At 35.8% G+C, this 20,450-nt stretch overlaps 2 protein-coding genes across 5 annotated transcripts in view; one reads left to right on the top strand and one right to left on the bottom strand.

The window, feature by feature from the left end:
• Positions 1-516: 516 nt before the first annotated feature.
• Positions 517-4,066, top strand: SRP14 (signal recognition particle 14). Its single transcript, XM_074289256.1, has 5 exons — positions 517-672; positions 835-907; positions 1,555-1,667; positions 2,990-3,022; positions 3,602-4,066. Exons 1-5 carry the CDS (start codon positions 649-651, stop codon positions 3,689-3,691), a joined length of 333 nt encoding a protein of 110 aa, XP_074145357.1. The 5' UTR covers positions 517-648; the 3' UTR covers positions 3,692-4,066.
• A 935-nt stretch (positions 4,067-5,001) lies between these two features.
• The window catches only part of EIF2AK4 (eukaryotic translation initiation factor 2 alpha kinase 4), a 108,698-nt gene continuing 93,249 nt past the window's right edge, over positions 5,002-20,450 (bottom strand). For all 4 annotated transcript variants that reach the window (XM_074289253.1, XM_074289252.1, XM_074289255.1 and 1 more), the window contains 12 exons: positions 20,209-20,373; positions 19,462-19,596; positions 19,218-19,325; positions 18,558-18,686; positions 15,761-15,847; positions 13,799-13,911; positions 12,990-13,048; positions 12,167-12,264; positions 7,599-7,667; positions 7,010-7,054; positions 5,854-5,972; positions 5,002-5,248 (listed from right to left, as the gene is read on the bottom strand). In XM_074289253.1, coding sequence (XP_074145354.1) covers positions 5,191-5,248; positions 5,854-5,972; positions 7,010-7,054; positions 7,599-7,667; positions 12,167-12,264; positions 12,990-13,048; positions 13,799-13,911; positions 15,761-15,847; positions 18,558-18,686; positions 19,218-19,325; positions 19,462-19,596; positions 20,209-20,373 — 1,185 coding nt within the window. In that variant the 3' untranslated portion in view covers positions 5,002-5,190. The remainder of the gene's footprint in view (positions 5,249-5,853; positions 5,973-7,009; positions 7,055-7,598; positions 7,668-12,166; positions 12,265-12,989; positions 13,049-13,798; positions 13,912-15,760; positions 15,848-18,557; positions 18,687-19,217; positions 19,326-19,461; positions 19,597-20,208; positions 20,374-20,450) is intronic.

Here is a 20,450-nt window from a genome sequence, read left to right as displayed (position 1 = left end):
GTTTCCTCCTGTCTCCCTCCCTTACTTGCTTCTCCATCCTTTCTCCCTCTTTCTCCTCCTTCCTTTTCCCTTCCCGCTCTCCCTCCTCCTTCTGCCCCCTCATCTGGCACACCCTCCCTTCTCGTCTTCCATTGCCCTCCCCTTTCCTTCCTGTTTGGCCCTGTCTCCCTGCTGTCACTCCTTTCCAGTTCTCCCCTCCCCCACCTTCTTCCCCTTCTCTTCCCCCTCCTTCCCCTCGGTTCTCGGCTCCTTTCCTCTCCATCCCCCTCCTCCGTCCTCCTGGGCTCGGTTTCCCACTTTCTTCCCCTTCTTTTCTCTTTCTGCCTTCCACGCTTCCCTTCCTCCCGCTTCTCGCGGCCTTCATCTTCCCCTCCCTCCTCTCTTCACTTTCCTTTTCCGACATCTCCATTTGGAGACCTCTCCTCTCCTCCCTTTCTTTCTCTCCTCTCCCCTCTCCGCCTCTGCCCGGCCGCGGGGAGGGGATGGGGACCCCACAGCCACGCACGAAGGGGGCGGGATTGACCGGGGTAATGAGGAAGGGAATCGTCCGAGAAAGCGGAAGTCCCGCCTCTCTAGAGCCGCACATCCGGCTCCGGCTCCCTGGCACTGGTGACTGAGCGAGCGCAGCCGGGGGGCGGAGGAGCAGCTATGGTGCTGCTGGAGAGCGAGCAGGTGGGGGGCCGGAGAGCGGGGGGCAGCGGGAGGTGGGTGGAAGAGGGGCGCCTCGCCCGGGCCTCGGCCTGACCGGGGCGAAGCGGGCCCGAGCCCGGCGGCCCCTCGACGTTGGCGTCGCGGGGCCGCCTAACGGGAGCGGGGGGGCGGGTTGTTTTCCAGTTCCTGACGGAGCTGACCCGGCTCTTCCAGAAGTGCCGCTCGTCGGGGAGCGTGTTCATCACCCTGAAGAAATGTAAGGAACGGCCCTGCCCCGCGGGGGGGGAGGGGACTGCGCGGGCGGGAAACTGAGGCACCGTCACCGTTGGAGGCCTGGCTTTGCTTCCCTGGAGCCGCCTAAGCCCGAGGTTCTGTCAATGTACGTGGGATGACGAAGACGTCCGGTTATGTTTAAGTAACAAAATACACCGACGCCCGGCGCCCCCATGAAACGTGCCGGCGGCCTTGACGCAGGCACCCGTGACCCCCGGCCCTCCCCGAACCCTGGGAGAAGGGAAGGGCGGGCCGCCGTCGTCTGTCCCAGAGGCAGCGCCGGGCCCCCGCGGCGCGGAAGGGCCTCTGGCCGCCCCCTCCCCAGCAGTGCTCCAGGCGGCCTCCTCTGAGTGCGGCCGTTTAGACCGGGGCGGGTCCGCCGGGGCTGCCTAGTTTTTCAGCGCCCTTTGGTGTAGCCTGTTCTCCCCGGGCTCTTGCTCACCTTTTCCTTTTTTATTTCCATTCACAGAATGCAGATATTTTTGTGGCTTTTGAATTTCTCGTTGCTGTCTCCACTTTTTCGAGGTTGAATAAAATAATGAGCGCTTCTGGTGCAGCGTAGGCGCGTTCCTGAATTGGAGTGTGTAAGTGCTATTTTTTGACAGGAACTTTTTTTTCCTTTTAATGCAGATGATGGTCGGACTAAACCCATTCCAAGGAAAGGCTCTGTGGAAGGCTTTGAGCCTTCAGACAATAAGTGTTTGCTGAGAGCTACTGATGGGAAAAAGAAAATCAGCACCGTGGTGAGCAGGGACTCGGGGAGTGAGGCCCAAGGACAGCGTGCTTGTCTGTAAATTGGACATTTTTAGGACTTTGAAGATGGGAACTCTGATCCTTATTTTATACCTACCGTAATGTTCAAGAATTGTTCAGTGTTCAGTTATTCAATAGCCATTTGGGTAGGACATAAATCGCAATTTGGTTTGTTTCTATGCCACCTTATACTGCCTAGAGTTACTAGAAGAGTAAGTAGAAAGGAAGGTCAAATGAAATTTCTCCTTTGCTTTTCCAGGTTTTACAAGGAATTAAATTATGGGTAGTTTTAATTGCCCTTAGAAGCAGTTAATAGATAGCACAAATACTCTTTCTTTAAGTCACCACAATCATTTATCCGTGGAGCCTCTCACAGCTTGTTGGATATTTCAGTTGCCTAGGGCTTATGTCCTTGCATATTGCTGGTGATAAAATACTGAATTGTTCTGTATGATTTGTTGGGCTTTGATTTTCCTAATAAGAGTAGAGATTAAGGCATTATAGCCGGCAGTGAATGCAGAAGTGTTATTTTATTTGCTGTATCAGAATCTTTGATTCACTTAGTTACTATACTATATTAAACCTCTTTTAATACTTTTCTCCCTCTACTCCCACCAGCACTGCCCCGTGGAAGACTTAGGTTAATTTAGTTCCTCATTAGCCAGTATAAAATCTTGTCTTTTTAATTGGATCTTTTGAAAATTTTCCAAAATTCAATTGAAAAAGGATGCCAGATGCCTAGGAAGCTGGCTTTACCAGTTGGATAGTGTGATAAAATTAGTCTGTTAGAATTCTTTATATTTCCTTATTCCATAGTACTTTACTCTGAGGTTAAAAAAAAAAAAACAAACTGCATTGCACTTTGTCACAGTATTTTCCTTTTAAAGAAGAAACTGAAGGGACCTGTGCTGGGAGGTTGCATGAAGGAGTTTCTTTTGTGTAGTGCATCCATACATTTATTGACTAAGATAATGTTTCATATTGTACAACAAAGCTATCCTATAAGACGTGAGCTTCACTAAGACCTTTTTTCCCCTCAGTTTTTAATGAAAGATTCAAAAAAAGTCTTAATAAAACATTTAGAACCCACCCCTAAGCAGAACTGAAGGGTGCAAAGCTCTTTGGTTTTCCAATCTGACAGGTGAGGAAAGCCTTCTCTTCTGTCCTCTTGCTTCCTTGACCTTAGCTAGTAGTAACACACTATTAAAGCTATTAGGGACAGCTATTTAAGTGTGGGGTATGCTGCCCCCATGAGGACTTAAATAGTTCTTGCATGGAGAGGGAAGGTAATTGATTTATTTATGTTTTCTAGGTGAGCTCTAAAGAAGTGAATAAATTCCAGATGGTAAGTTTCTGATATTCATTGGGTCTCCCCAAGTTGTTAGTAAGTAGAACACAAGATTCAGTCTAGGCATCTAACTGAACTAAAATAATAAGCTGTCTTAGGAGGGGCAGTTTTAATTTCCATTTTACAAATGAAGTTGCCTAGTATGAATGATGGATCATAATTTTTATATCTTGCTTTTTTTTCCTGTCAGAGTCAACTTGGGTTTGTTCTATCACCTTACCAATAAGAGTTCTGTAAACTATGAAATTTACACAAAGTGCTTTGCAAACCTTTGGAAAGCACTATTGTAAATGTTAACAATTAGTATTTGTTGGTTTTGCTATAGAAATCACATCAATAACAACAAAATAGGGTCAGTAATTGTCTTCCTCAGAGCAAGTAAGGGATGAAAAATTGCTGTAATGTAAACACACATGGCCGGTCCTTCCCAGAACTAGAGTATGTTCTGGCATGTTACATTCTCTCTCCTAACCACTCTCTATTTCCTCTACTATAGGCCTTCTTTGAATACAAAAGAACAGTGGGCCAATCAGAGAGCTCTCTTTTTCATTGAAGGCTGTGCCTTTTGTTTTACAGGCCTATTCAAACTTGCTCAGAGCCAATATGGATGGGCTAAAGAAGAGAGACAAGAAGAGCAAAAACAAGAAAAGCAAAGCCACACAGTGAGGGGCACTTAGATTCTAGTTTTATTTCACTAGCAAAACAGAACTTTGAAGACACTTGGCTAATGGTACAGCCTTCTCTTAGGGCTGAATGGCTTCATGTGGTGGGGAGGGAGTGTTACTTAGTAGCAGTTCATCAATCCTATTTGGATTGTCAGTTTAATGTTTACAGGAGTTCCTGTGATTAAAAAAGAAAAAAAAAAAAAGGCCTGCCCAAGTTATGTGTGTGTGTGTATATATACAAAATTGTTATATGTGGCATCCAAACAGCCTCACCCACTCTACACTTTGAGGTATATCTGACCTATGGTTTGTTGAAGTCACTTTAGCAATCTGTGTCAACAGAGCAATATATTATTAAATTTATCCATATACCTTTTTTGATTCCCATTATATGTCTGTTTTTTCATCACCTTTGGTTTTGCATTATTAACCCGATTCTGTGAGGAATGAGAAAACTTAGCATGTCCTCAGAACTTTTGGTGCCAGAAGTTGACAGTTCTTTAAGTAGCATGCATAGTTATAGGGTTGCTTTCTAAATACCTGTGAGATGTTTATGAAGTTTTTAACTCTTGTTAATGAACCATTTAAATTGAACAGAATTCACTGGAAAAGTTATATTGTAGTTCATTTTCAATTTTAAATTTTCCTTGATATTACAATTTTTTGTTTTCCAGTGAATATATCCAGTTCAGTAGGAGAATCTTTGAGATCCAGACCTAAACCTTCAAGTCCCCAGAGAGCAAGCTTAAAATAACAATAAACTAAGCTAGTTAGAGGAAATTGGACAAAGTTTTCAGTTATTCACATCTTTGGATTTTTCATTATTTAGTGAAGTATAAAAACCATCTCCCAAACTCAAGGTTAGCTAAGTGTCTAGTGGATAGAGTTCGGGCCTTGAGTCAGGAAGACTCATCTTTCTCTTTACAAATCTGGTCAATTACTCTTGCTTGCCTTGGTACAATGAGCTGGAAAAGGATCTTTGCCAATAAAACTCCAAATGAGATCATGAAGAGTTGGGTAAGAGTGAAACAACTGAACAAGCCAAACTCAACAAAGTATATAATAGAATAGTGTACCTGACACTCTTGGATTCCTAACACAATTCAGTTAACTGCCAATGTACAATTTCTTCATCTATAAAGAAAGATAATACCTCTTTCATATGGTTGTATTCAGTCTGAGAATAAGTGAACTGATTAGATATAAAGGTTATTTCACATCCAGTCTTGGGATATAAGAAGAGCTAATGTGTTTTGATTTTGCATTTAGATATCTTCCTTTCCCATTCCCATTGCAAGTATAGCAAGCAGATTTATGAAAAACATTTTATTAAATCCAAAAAGTTTGGCAGCCTTTAATATATACATTATAAAATATTCAGTTTAAGATTTATTCAAAATTACAGTGACTGTACAACATTCTATATTACAACATAAGCTTCTGAGTAGTTTAAACATTACTATGTACAATTCACATGTCCTTGCAATGAATTCTTCATATTTAAAACAAGATTCTGTAGTAGTCATCTCTGTAACTATATAAGAATAGCATTGACACCCTGCACAAGGAAAAAAAAGTCTAATTAGAAGCAGTCACAGAGAAAAACAATGGTTGAAGAAATAGATTCTATTTGGCAAAATAAAATTTATCTGTAAGTGTCCTGTTCCAACAAAAATATGTAAAGTTATCTAGAACTAGCTAAATTTTCTTGGCAAGTGAAATGTTACCATTTGTTTTACATTTTTCATTTCTGCCCTAAAGATGGTGGGGTGAGAAGCTAATATTTCTCTATTGGGACTTTAAAGCAAAGGTTAAGTCAATTTTCTAAAAATGAAGCAGCAGAGCTCATAGCTATTAAGTTAAACACTACAATTCTACATCATCATCTGGGACAATAAATTTATAGTGAGAACAGTTGATCTGCTTCTTTATATTTTGTCATTAATAAGGTCATGGCTGAAGATGAGGTCCTAGGCAGGCTTCACTGGCTGCCAGCTGCCAAACTCATTAGTAGACTTATTCCCCAGCATCCTGACAGGAGGATGAGGTGCAGCCACTGAGGGATCTGAAGCTTCAAGGAAGATAAACTCATGGAAGGGTTTTAATAGCTTACCTCCTTGAATTCTGACATGTGTGACACATGTTGCTAACAAGATAACTTACTTTTTTTCAATTTTGATGTTGAAAATTTCATCACAGACTGATTTGAGGTATCTCTGCTTTGGCAGGCGTGATAGTAGCTGCTTCACAGTTGTATTAAAGGCCTGTTCATCACCATCCCACTAGGGGAAAACGGAAGATCAAGACTTTAAACAGAAGATTACACTTAAGATTTTTTTTTGGGGGGGGGGGGCAGTGAGGGAGGTAAACATGATTTGCTAGTATTCTTCCAAGGACTAAAGTACCTACAGAGAAACCACATAGAGGAAGATATTAAATTTGTTAAGAGAGTTGCTCTATTGCAGACCTTTTGATGCCATCTAGTTCACTCCTAGTTTGGCAATGTATACCAGCTATCACTATTACCCTGATGATCTTGGGGAAATTATTTTCTGCTCTTCTTTGCTTAGGTGTGACAGATGCCACTTTCATATGTTTTTGACAAATGGATGATCTAGTTAGCAAAACAATAAGATGGCACTAGAAGTAAGCACATGGATCCATTTCCAGGTTAACACAGATTAATATCTCTGGTATCATATTTGAGGCAAGTAAAAGAAAGCCATCATAAAAACTATTAATAATTAGCTATAGCTTATGGGCGGTATGTAATTAAGGGGCTCTATTGACTATTCAGGTACATGTTTAAAAGAAAATATATATAAGATTCCAAAATTAAAATGGGAAAGGGAAGATACATGTGATTGGTCATAACTGAAACTAGGGATTTTAATACCTGGAGCAAATGCGATTGGGGGGAGGGGAGAGATAGATAGGATGGGGAGAGAAAAAGTCCTCAAGGCCACTGCTGGGAAGGATGCCAAGCCCCACTGTTCCCAGACATCCCATATTATCTTTGTGGATGTTCTAAAACAACTGATGTTCTTATTAATCTTCAATTAGTTGTGGCTGTTAGCACTCTTCTCCTTCCTATAAGGAGAAGATAAATGTCTGAAATGATTCCAATGATAATTTAGGAACAAATATTTTCTATAAAAGGAAGTTATATCAGTAATCTACAAATTCTGAAGTTCAGAAAATATCACTAAGGAAAATAACTTCATTTTGGTCCCTCAATAACAAAAATTACTCAAACTTCTGGAATTTAAAGTTTGACTCTAGGCCAATACTTAGGTATGGCAGAATCTACTTTGCTTACCTCCAGTGCTAAAAACTGCAAAATGGTTTCTTTTGGCAAATCCACCTGTGAGAAGGAATATGTACAATGCAAATTAGCCTAAGAGGATTTGATTGCAAAATTTTAAGTCAACTTAAATCTACTTATTTGTATTATACATTGTCACCAATGACTGAATTTGAAAATCACTGTTGAAGTTTGTTTGAAAATGAAGTAAATGTCAATTATATGAGGATGAGACTTCACCTCTGGGACCCCAAAATAAAATGTCATAATTCACCACCCCACCCACAAAAGGACTGATTCTAATACATGTAGATGTGTGGATTTAAGATTCAAAAGCCCACCTGGAAAATTTCAGAAACAAAATGGAGATTTTCTGAGGATGTTAAAATTTTTTCCATTTTGGGGTTGGGTTGGGGAAGGGAGAGGAAAAAACCCTTTTTCTTTTCCCCCCCATATCTTCACATTTTCTCTGTAGTCTCATACTCTTAATTTTGCATAAGGCTGCTCTTAGTGAAAATCACATAGAAATACAAAACATTTATATTGAACAGAAAGCTAAGTTCTAACAATTTTGCTAACATCAATATCAAAGGAAAAGACTTACAGCTAAAATTTCAATTTCACTGCTCTTGTGGTGAAGGTTGGCAAGGGCAGTCTGGAGTCTAGTTTGCACCTATAAGAAGAGAATACTGAATTCAGAATAGGTGGATGCAAGACATCTATCTTCCAGTTTGTCCGCAAACCAAACATTAGGGTAGGGGCTCTTAATGTGGGGGTCTATGTACTTTTTTTTTTTTAAACATTTAATTTTTACTTTTTCTCTCAAAAATTTTAACATGAGTTTTAAAAAAAAAAATTTAGTTCTAGATTGATTCTCTTTCTTCCTGCCCGAGGAAGGCAAGCAGTTTGATATAGATTTTCCCATAGTAGTCATGTAAAACATTTTCATATTACCTACATTGCAAAAGAAAATTTAGATCAAAACGTCTACCAGAATAAAAGTTTTTAAAAATATGCATTTAGACTGCATCACTTTTTTCTCTGGAGGTAGCTAATATTCACCATAAATCCCTTAAAATTGTTTTGTATTGTATTTCTAAGGATAATTCATTTACAGTTGGGCATATAATTGGACAAAATGACTCCTAATATTTGTTTTCATATCATCTTTGTTTAAGGTGAATTCATTCTTTTAATATTAATACTGGTAATTTTTTTTTTTAGTCAAATCAGTGTTTTGTTGCCTCTTTCTTAAAATCATCTCTTAAGTTTTATTAACTCAATAGTTTTTTTTCTCAACTTGTGAATCTCTTAGTTTTCAAATTTCTAATTTGGTGCTTAATTAGGGATTTTTTAATCTATTCTTTTTCTAGTTTTTTTTTTTTTTTTTTTAGTTAAATTTCCAATTATGAAATGTACTCAGTTTTGCTGGATAGGTTATTCCTGGTTGTATTCCTAGCTGCTTTGCCTTCAGGAATATAATTACTTTAAACCCTCTGATCCTATAATGTAGGAACTGCTAAATATCGTGTGATCCTGATAATAGTTCATGACATTTGAATTGTTTGTTTCTGGCTGTTTGCAATACTTTCTCTTTGACTAGAAGCTTTGGATTATGGCTATAATGTTCTGGGAGTTTTCATTTTGGAATCTCTTTTAAGAGGTAATCAGATTTTTTTCCATTTCTGTCGTATCCTCTGGCTCTAAGATACCATGGCAGTTTTCTTATTTTTTATTTACTGAAATATGATGTCTCCTGAACTGATGGAGAGTGAAGTCAGCAAAGCACTATACCCAGTGACATCAATATCATATGACGATCAACAACTGTGAAGGACATAACTATTAGCAATACAATAATACAAGACAGTTTCATAGGACTTATGATGAAAAATGCTATCCATATTCAGAAAAAGAATTGATGGAGTCTGAATGTAAATTGAAACATACGATTTTTCACTTATTATTGTTACTGTGTACAATATTCTCCTGGTTCTGCTCCCTTTACTTAGCATGTAAATGCTTTAGAGCATTTTTTTTTTCATGTGACTATACATGACTTTAATTTCTTCATTGAAAATTGTCTATTCATATCCTTTGATCATTTATCAATTGAGGAATGATTTGTATTCTTTTAAATTTGACTCGGTTCTCTATATATTTTAGAAATGAAGTTTTTATTAGAAATACTGGCTAGAAAAATTATTTCTGAGCTTTTTGTTTCCCTTCTAATCTTGGTTGCATTGGTTTTGTTTATGCAAACCTTTTTAAATTTTAATTTAATGCATTCAAAATTCTCCAATTTGCATTCTCTGTTTCTTTTTTGGTCACAAATTCCTACCTTCTCTAAAGACCTGATGGATAAACTATCCTTTGCTTCCCTAATCTGCTTGCAGTATCACTATGTCTACATTATGAACCCATTTTGACTTTATCTTGATATGATGTGAATGGTCTATGTCTAGTTTCTGCCATACTACTTTCCAGTTTTTCCAGCAATTTTTTGTCAAATAGTGAGTTCTTATCTCAAAAACTGGATCCTTTGGGTTTATCAAACAGTAGATTACTATAGTCATTACTTGTCCCTAATCTATTTCACCAATCTGCTACTCTTAATTTTTTAGCTAAGAGTAGCAGATTGGTGAAATAGATTAAGGACAAGTAGTGACTATGGTTTTGATGTCTGCTACTTTATGATGTAAATTTTAAGTCTGGTGCGGCTAGGCCATTGTTGTTGGCATTTTTTTTCCATCCCCTTGATATTTTTAATCTTTTGTTCTTCCAGATGATTTTCTTATTATTTTTTCTAGCTCTATGAAATGATTTTTTAAACAGTTTGATTGGTATGACATTGAATAAGTAGATTAATTTATAGAATTGTCATTTGTCTTATATTAGTCTGGCCTATCCATGAGCAATTGAGATTTTTCCAATTGTTTAGAGCTGACTTTATTTCCATGAAATGTTTTATAATTGTATTCATATAGTTCCTGGGTTTGTCTTTGCAGGTAGACTCCCAACTATTTTATATTATCTGTAGTTATTTTAAATGTAATTTCTCTTTCTATCCCTTGCTGCTAGGCTTTGTTGGTAATATATAAAAATGTCTTTGATTTATATAAATTTATTTAAAACCTGCAACTTTGCTAAAGTTGTTAATTAATTTGAGTAGTTTTTAGTTGATTCTCTTAAGTATACACTTCATATCATCTGCAAAGAATGATAGTTTTTTTTCCTTCACTGCCTACTCTTCAATTTTTTTTAAATTCTAATTTTTTTGAGATTCTTATTTTATTTTTTAAAATACCTTTTATTTTTCAAAATGCTCTCAAAGATAGTTTTCAACATTCACTCTTGTAAAACCTTATGTTCTAAATTTTTCTCTCCTTTATTAGTCTATTAACCTGTAATATAAATTAAGCATGTGCATATTTCCATATTTATCTAAACATATTTCCATATTTATCATGCTGCATGTGAAAAATCAGACCAAAATGGAAAAAAAAAGAAAAAAAAAAAAAAGCTAACAAGAACAAAAAAGGTGAAAATACTATGTTTACTCCACATTCCCCAAAATCATCTCTCTGGATATGGATAGCTCTCTTCACTCAATTCTAATTTTTAAGAAATTACTTTCTTCAATGTGCTTTTGTACTTCTTTTTTTCATTTGGCCAATTTTGTTTTTTAAGGTATTATTTTCTTCAGTATTTTTCTGTGCCTATTTTAAGATATTGACTCTCTTTTAAAAATTTTCTTGTATCACTCTCATTTCTTCCTAATTTTTCCTATCTGCTTCTTACTTGATTTAAAAAATTCTTTTTGGTCACTTCCAGAATTTTTTTTTTTTTGTCTAGTGATCAATGCATTTTTCTTCTGAGGCTTTGCTTTAGCTGTTTTGACATGACTGTCTTCTGGGTTTGTGTCCTGATTTTCCTTGTCACTATAATAACGTTATGAATAGGCTCTTTTTTTGTTTGCTCATTTTTTCAGTCTATTTTTTGACTTATAACTTTATGTTAAAGTTGTGCTCTCAGGGTGGAGGGGGCAGTGTCCCAAGCTTCAGGCCTTTCTTGCTGTTTCAGAGCCAGCGGTATAGTTTATAGATTTTTGGTGCTTCCAAGATGGGTGGTCTCAGGAGAGGTGTGATCACTGCCTCTTCACCTGTGGTCTGTACCCAGGAAGGGATGTTATTCCCCTACAGCTATCTGTGCTAGCATACCTCTTGGCCCTGAGACTGTGATTGGGTCCCCCATTCTCCTGCAGCCACAATTGCTAGTATTCTCCTCTGTCTTAGAATTGCTCAGGACCACAAAGCCTCTTGGTTAGCTATTTAGCAACCATCTCTTCTTGCTACTTAGTTCTTAAATGCAACCAGGAAGAATGGTGATGGCAGTTCATGCCACCTGGATCAGAGAATAACTGAGAAGATAGAACAAGAATACTGGGTTCCAATAGTGCTCTCAATGATATTAGTAACTCAGCTAATAATGTACTAATAGGAAGAAAGCAACAGCAGTCAGCAAGGGAGTATTAGAAATGAATGTAGCAATAAGCACTTAATAAATTGTTGGTACTTAAAACTCTACGTCTACAGTTAGAAATACTTACAGAAATGGCCATATCTGAACTCAGTTCACATTAGACATAGAGCACAATAGTGAAAAACCACTGGTAATGTCCATGCTTATTTCTGCTTCTGGCATATGTCTTTGATGATCTGAAATGTTCTCTCCATCTATTCAGATCTTCCAAGATCCATTTTAAAGTCCACTTTTCATTGAGCCAGGTTAGAATGTGTTTAGGTCCTTTAAACAGGAGCCAAGAATGCCTGAAGGAATTGCTCTCTTTTCTTGTTTATTTACTATAGATAGGTCACTAACATAGTGCTTTAAAAATTCACAAACTTCTTTCCCTATAATAACCCTTTCTTGTAAGTATTACAGATATTATTCCCATTTACAAATAAGGATGCTAAGGAACAGAGAGGTTATGTGATTTACCTTTGGTTACCCAGTTTTTCTTAGTTTGGTAAATTTCAGAAATAGCCTAAGTTTTGGAGGTAGGAAGAAAAAGTATTATGCTTTTAACAAAGTTTCCACATTTATTTTCTTTTTTCACTTACATTTTCCCAAAGATAAAAACTAGAAAGCTATAAAAGCTTTAGTGCATACCTGAGTTTCATACCGCCGCCTGGTACTGGCTGATAGCTTCTCTGGGGCTATAACACTCACATTAGGAATAACTGTTGCTCCATGTATTTCAAATAAACCTAAAAAAAGAGAATTTCAAAACAGCTTCATTCACTTTCACAAAATGCAGCATATTGAAAGCAAGAAGATTAAGTACAAATAAATACAATGTTGACCAAAGACCATATTTTGTTTATAGTTACAAACTTACAAGGCAATATTGACATGAAAACTTCTAAAACCTGATATCCTCTCAGATTTCAGCTAGGCAGATTATTTTTACTGATTTTGGCACAGAATCAATGCTGAAAAAATTTTTAACCTAATTGGTATGTATCTCTGTAGAAAAGCCTAGAAACCCAAATAGCTTTCTTTTGACCCATATGGGGAAAGCTATTGGTATTTATCTCAAATATTCTCTTGAATATATTACCTTCAAGAAATTACACATTTTTATTTATCAATGAGGTAGGGAAGATTATCAGAGAACTGTCTACATGTGCTCTGTGGGTCAAATTGAGGCATAATGTAAAACTCTTCCTAAAGTAAGGAAGTCGGCAGAGCAGTTAGGATTAGCACACAGACATGACATGATTACTCTTTTTAAGCTCTTTCTAAAGGACAATAAAACTAGACAAGTAAATTCCATTGTATGGAACAATCTTTGGGAGAAGTTAATACTACTTTTTTATTTTGTATTACTAGGGAGTTAGCCAAAATCATAGTATAAGCACTGCAAAGCAAACATACAGTACCAAGTCAGACATTACAATTATTTTGTTCAGTTTGTAATTAGTAGTTATACCTGAAGCATTAGAAAACGACCCCTTCATATTTTGCCCTGCAAGATTATCGGAAGCTTCTCTAAAAAGCAAACAACAATAATTAGAAAAGTAGGCAAGAAGGCAAAAACAACCTATATCAATGTAAGTTACAGTCAATTGTTCTACTGAAATGCTTCCCCTTGATCATTAAAATATAAATTTGCATCTATTTTTGCTCAAGAGTGAATAAAAAAATGACACAGGATGTCACATCAATTTGTTTAACTGGATTTGAAAAGCCTGACTTGGCATCCTTGGCTTTTAATTGTCTGTTATAAAGTGACTTTGGTAACATTACACTTATCACTATAAAAATTTAGTACTCAATATAAGGCCCAGAAATATAAGGAAAAAACCAGAGCAAAAAGGAAGGAATAAATAGAAGCTACTTTGGTAGAAACAGGCAGAATGGGGTGAAAAAAACTTAAAGTTTCATATTTATTAAAATTTCAGCAGTCTTCCCATTTGAATTTAATAAAATAGTTCACAAACATATCAGATTGCAGAAAAATATTGATAGGTTCTTAGTCTTAAGGAAACCTTAAGAATGACAAAGTAAAACTCTGTGGTGCTGCTATATATGACTAAAGATCAAGAAGAAGGAATGTCCCAAAATAATGGAAACTGTCTCATCAAATTACTCTCAGAACTTTTCAAAGGGAAAAGAACACAAATATTAAAAGCTATTTTGATTAAGCACTGCTTCAAAAAAAAAAAAATGCACACCAGTGGCCTGAATGTTATACTTATGGAAGCATTTGCATTTACTGGCTTCTTTTTATTATATTACCTGATATTCTTTTCATCACAGACTTTGGTCCTCAGTTTCTGTGCCATGTGATCCACAAGATCAGATTCCAGCACTCGTTTCTCTGTCTGCCTTTCCTTCTCAAAGGATTTGACCTTATAAGAAGAAATGGAACAACTAGATAAATTGCAGATTTCTGAAGTCAAAAAGTAAAATCAATGAGTTGTAGAAATACTAACAGCCAACACCAAAATGAATTTGTCTTACAGACAATATAAAATGATATACTTTACTCTATATCCCAATAGAGTTAAGGACACAAATAACTAGGAATATCTTTAAAGCACTGAGTATAGTTCTAGCATGAAGTAGATGCTTAATAAATGCTTATTCCTTTCCTTCTTTCCCTTTCATGTTTCACTAAGCAGTTCTGTTACTGAAGAAACTTTTGTTTTGTACTTTGTCCTGTATTAACATTTTCAATAATAACTATGAGAAAATAACATGGTTATTACTGTTTTGGAGGTTGGGGATGAGAATAATGGCAGGAATCATCAGTTTCTTAGAAAGCAAGATTGATGGATTCCAAATGAATTTTTATATCAGAAAAGTAGAAAAGATTAATATTGATAAACAACATGGCTTCTTTTAAATACAAAGATGTTATTGTTCTATATCACAGTATAACAAATGGTTTAGATGTGATGTAAGATAAGGGTGAATCAGATGATTTCTCAATGTAATTCCCCACTGGAAAAGCAAATTTTCAAGAAATATTAAGTCTATATGATATGTAAATATAGCTACACTGTGATTCTATGTAGACATAGTGAAGCATCTGAAATCTGAATCTTGACATTCTGATGTTTTAAGTTTCTGTGATAAAGGAAATGATCCATAATATCCAAATGATCCAAATACAGTTCCAGGATTTGCTTTAAAAGCTTGTCAAAGTTTCCAGAAGACTCAAACCAGAGAACGCAGGAGAAGTCATGTGTGTTAGTCTTTGCGCTGGCTATCTCCCTTGCCTGAACTATCTTCTCTTTACCTCTGCCTCTTAAAATCCCTTATTTCCTTTCAAAATACTATTCAAGTACCATTTTTATACATGAAGCTTTACCTGATCTCTCTCAGCTACAAATTACTTCTGAACTCCCACTAGGTAAATCAGTATATACCTATTTATATATGTAGCTCCCTGACAGAATTTAAGCTCTTTGAGAGCAAGAATTGTTTTAATTTTTGTCTTCAGCTCCCTACTGCCTAGCAGAATGCCTAACATATAGTAGATCCTCAATGGTTATTAATTGAACAAAAGCAATGTCATGTTTTATATTCCATAGACTTTTTATATGAGATCAAAATCTGATTTTGAATTAGTTTATTTTGTAGTGTTTGAAAAGTCAGAAATAAAGTAATAGGCTATGAAGCACAACAGATGTTCAGGCATTTTTAAGTAAATCCAATTTTTCATAAATAGCCATCAAAAATGTTGGTGTAGCCAAGTAGGTCAGTAAAACTTAAAGGATTTTTTTCTCGGAAAAAAATGATAAAAGGAATAGCCAAAAAAGTGATCATTCAGGTAAAGGTATCTAAGAATTCAGAACTAGATCAATCCTTTTTTGATGCATTTTCTCTTGCAAGCAGACTATTTCAAAGAAACAGGTAAAGCAATGGATCCTAAACTGTATCAAGTAAAATATCTGTCCTGTCAGAAAACCATCATGTATAGGTTAAGAAATCTGATCGTGATTTTTCTTGTGCAGCAAGAAATATATGTATAAATATGTATAGATTGGATTTAACATATTTTAACATTTAACATGTATTGAATTATCTGTCACATAGGGGAGGAGGTTGAGGGAAGGAGGGAAAAATTTGGAACACAAGGTTTTGCAAGGATCAATGTAAAAAATTATCCATGCATATGTTTTGTAAATAAAAAGCTTTTAAAAAAAAAAAACAAACTCATCATAACTCCATATAATTCCATAGAATTTTTACCTTTACATGATTTCCTTCCTTGTCAGAGACAAGAGCCACATAAGTGATTTCATGATGTCTGCAATACTCTTGCAGTTCTTCTTGAGACTGAAACAAACAGTAAAAGGGAGTATAAAACACCTGAAGTCTTTAACCAATTAGGCAGGAAATACTGGATATGCTAATTTTTTTATTCTGAAATGAATTTCAAAACTTGTTGCTTCTCAATATATAAAATATTCAAGGAGGGATTCATTGATCAGGAAGATAACTCTTTTTGCCTTCTTTACTTTCAAATTAAAACTTTGTAAATATTACTAATAGCTTTTTTAAAAAGTTATATTAAATTTAACATTAGTATCAACACTGACCTACCTATCTGGGAGCCCTTTTGAACTACTTTACTCATATTTAAAATGTTTCATTGACACTTTTTTCTTTTTCTTTTTTTTTTTGCATTTCTATCTCCAACTTTCCATCACCTCTTCCCTTCCCAAAATAAAAGCCCTGCCTGGTAACAAGTATAGGCAGGCAAAACAAATTCACATATGGGTCATTTTTGAAAATATATACCTGATGTCTGTATGGTAGTATGGTATCTATCTTTCGGCCAAGAAGTGGGAAAAATGCTTTTATATCAGTCTTCTGAAATCGGGACCACATATAACACTGATCAGTTCTTAAGAACTTGAAAGTTGATTTCTTTTACATTATTACAGTCATTTTATAAAAACAGTTCTCCAGCTTTACTCTGCATTGGCTACAGTTTCTTTGAATCCATCCCTTTCATTCTGTTATGTTCACATAATAGTTTGTAGATTCGTTCTCCAATTGATAGGCAACCACATTGTTTCCAGTTTTCTTAATAAAAGGTACAGCTACAAACATTTTTGTACATAAGCGTATTTTTCCCTGTCTTTAACCTCTTGGGAATGTGTACCAACTATTAGTATTGCTGAGTCTAAAGTATCTCTGTTTTTAGATACTGGGTAGCCTTTATTTTTACTTATGCTTTACATAGGTATAAGTAGGAAATATCAATAGATTAATAGTGAGGTTTCTAAACTCCCTCAATATTAATAGAAGTTAATCAAAATACATTTTTTCCACATGGGTGAAAAAGCACTTGAGAAAAGTAGAGACAAGAGAACAATAAAAACAGTATCAGAAGCTAAAGAAGAATTTGTAAAAAAAAAAAAATCAAAACAAAACAAAACAAAACAAACTGAAAACATTTTGTGCCTTCCTCCAATCTCCTACCTCCTCAAAACAGGTTTAAATTAGCATCTTAAGCCATACACCACAGTACATTCCAAATGGATATTCAAGTTAAAAATAAAAAGCTACATCTTAAAAATAGAGAATTGATGAAGTTATCACTCATAATTATGGTTATAGAAAGAATTTTTAACTAAACGGGACTAGGAGAAATAATTTCAATAGAATTGAAAAGCATGACAACCTGATTGAGGAAAAGCAAACCTCTGCATAATATGTTTGACAGCAATTTGATATCTAATATATAAACAGAAATATCAAAGACCAAAAACCATTCTTCAACAGATAAGTGTTCAAGAATGTGAATACTTCTTACAAGAACTTCCAAACTATTAACAATTATGTTAGAAATATTGTTCCAATTCACTAATAAAAGAAATGCAAATCAAAATAACTAAATTCTTACTTTACCCCAAGCAAGCCAACAAAGATGAACAAAGATGAAATTAGAATGTCTGTAGGAAACATCAATGCAATGACAATGGAACTGTGAAATGGTCCAATTTTTCTGGAGAGTAATTTGAAAGTGTAAAGAGGCTAAATTTTCCACAGCCCGAACTCAAAGACACACTGTTAGGGATCTCAAAGGGAGAAAGGTCTTATATATGCCAAAATATCCATAGTACTTTTTGTTATAGCAAAAAAAAAAAAAAAAAAGTAAGAACCAAAAAAACTATATAAAGACTATAACAATGTAAATGCAAAAACAATAAATTGAAACTAAATGCTATGGAATTATGATGGGGCAGCTCAGTAGCACCACAATACAATAGAGTGGAAGACTTGGAGACAGGAAGACTCATCTTTCTGAGTTTAAATCTAGCTTCAGATACTCATTAGCTGTGTGATCCTGTACATGTCACTTAACTCTGTTTGCCTCAGTTTCCTCATCTGTAAAATGAGGTATAAAAGGAATGGCAAACCACTCCCATTCTTTTCCAAGAAAACCCCAAATGATGTCACAAAGAATCAGACATGAATTTAAAAAATGACCGAACAACAAATTATGACAGTGTAGACTCTAGAGACTAATTAGAAAATTTACCTTTCTCTCTTTTTTTTTTTTTTTTTTTGAAGACTGGGCAAAAGGAGTCTCAAATATGGCATATGGTATTATACACAGTTAATGTATCGACTGGTGTTGTTGCACTTTTTAATTTTTGTTATAAAAAGGCATGTTGAGTGGGAGGGAAGGATAGAAGAATATTCAGAAATGAATGTGACGTAGAAACAAAAGGTATCCAAAGAAACAAAAATAAACTGGGATCTGCAGCCACTTTAGCAATCTGTAAGTAGTACTGAAGAGGGCTAATCAATTATCTGGTCTCCCTTTTAGAGAGTAAAAGTAGAGTTGCCAATATTTATATGAAATAAGAAACCAAAGGTCAAAAGCCTCAAGCTTTTTAAAAGATAAAGTTTTTAGGAAATAGACATAATTAAAGAGAAATACCATCTGACAGTTCCATAGGGAACAATAAGATTTATCATTAAAGAAATTATTTTTCAGAACTTTCAATATGAAATGTCCTTTCCAATTTACCTGGGACCAATCGTACATGATTTCTGCTGCAATTCCTGCTGTCCAAAGTTTCTGGATGATATTGATGGCCCGTGACATGGACATCTGACCAACACTTACAACCAGTAAATCACATGAGCTTATTGTAACCTAGATTAGAAGAAACAGGTTTTTAAGCTGAAAGGAATTTGGGCTCTTAGGCTGTACATATGAGAGCTAAGCTGTAGGGCAGTAGGTCACACTGACTGAATAGTAATTCCTTAACTTGTGATCACATTTGAAACCACACAAACAAACAAATGCAAGACAATTTGCAGAATTCTTTCAAAATGACACACTCAAATTTTAATCTGTTTGAGTTGGTTAGAAACTAAATGATACTCTAATGCCAAAGGCATATTCTTTCCCTTTGGGAAGTCTATTTTCTTGTGATTCAAGCAAAAGAAAATTTGAAGCTTTGTAGTTCACATTTGCATTTATGTACCAGTGCTACTGAGTTAGAAGAGGTTATGCTATGAGAATGTCAATAGCTGTAGCTATTGTGAGGTCTGGTATTAAAGTCATAACCTAAGTCTATAGGCTGCTATTGCTTTATTTATGGCTCCTTCTGAATTACAAAAATAATTCTTTTTGAAATGAAATCAACCCTTTAAGAAGGTAAAGGCAAAAGCCCAAACTTACTGGTTCTTCCATGTTCATAACAGCTGCAGATATTTTATCTATAGCTATGCTGACTCCAATAGCTGAAGGAACTGGTCCCAGGGCTTGAGGTCCTCTAAATTGGGGTATCTAGGAAACAGTACACCTATTGATGAGATACAATCAACTATTCAACAGATACTGAACTGAGTGTCTACTTATAATGTACCACACACAGAACATCAGAAATCTGAGAAAAAGTAATGTCTAGAGAATGAAAACTTACCAAATGGTCATATCTGCCACCAGCTGCAAGGATTTCAGGCACAATTTTTTGCCTTCGTTTGATGAATGCAACAAACTGGAAGATTACCCCATTATGTTGCTGGACTTTATAAACAAGGCCTAAATTGACTGAGACCTGCAAAGCAATAAATCACAAATATATCAGGCAGAGGGCCCCAGAATGTAGAGCCCCATGCTCAATGTAGGTACCAGTGACAGGCAGCAGCTTTTGGCTTTATGCCTGTTTGGCCCAATTATGCTAGATCACCATAATACTAAGTCAGAATAATAATGTTGAAGTTTCCTGACTGGCCTCACTCAGTGTTGGAATTAATAATTGACCATGAAAAAAAAAATAATTGGCCATGATGTAGTGCTTTAAAATTTGCAAAATACTTTTATATACATCATCTTATTGGAGTCTCACAACAACTTTAGGAGACAACTCTTCTCCCCATTTTTAGAGAAATTAAATGGCTAGCTCAAGGGGGCCTGGCTGTCTAAAGAAAAATTTGAACCCAGATCCTGAATTTTTATTTTTCCAGTGCTTCATCTTTAATGCCCCCCAGTTCTCTCATATAAAATCTTACTTTAAACCAAAGGTAATGCTGAAGATCAAAAAACAAAAATATGATTAGAAGAATTCTAGGGAAAGCAATGACTTGCCAGAAGTAAATCAAACAAAGCCAATGTTTTGAGGCTATTACTACTACTATTATAAATCAGATGGGTCAAATAGTCTCCAAACCTTTATGCCAAGTTTCTTCAGAAGTCCAACAACTTCCTCCAGATCTTTCATGCCATGTTTCACCAGCTGGGCAACACCTGTTTTCTGTTTTATAATTGAGTTTATTGTTGTAGTTAAGTCTTGTAAATCTCCCTTCTGCTCAATAAATTTGTAGAGTCGACACAACTGAAAAGCAAATAGCTTCAATTGAGCTTTCAATCACTGTATTGGAAGAGCCATTAAACACAAAATCTTGTATGCAT

This window comes from Sminthopsis crassicaudata, chromosome 2 (genome assembly GCF_048593235.1).
Source record: "Sminthopsis crassicaudata isolate SCR6 chromosome 2, ASM4859323v1, whole genome shotgun sequence".
Classification (NCBI taxonomy): Eukaryota; Metazoa; Chordata; class Mammalia; order Dasyuromorphia; family Dasyuridae; genus Sminthopsis; species Sminthopsis crassicaudata.
Note: the sequence above shows the minus strand (reverse complement) of the source record. Positions and strands in the feature narration are given on the sequence as shown.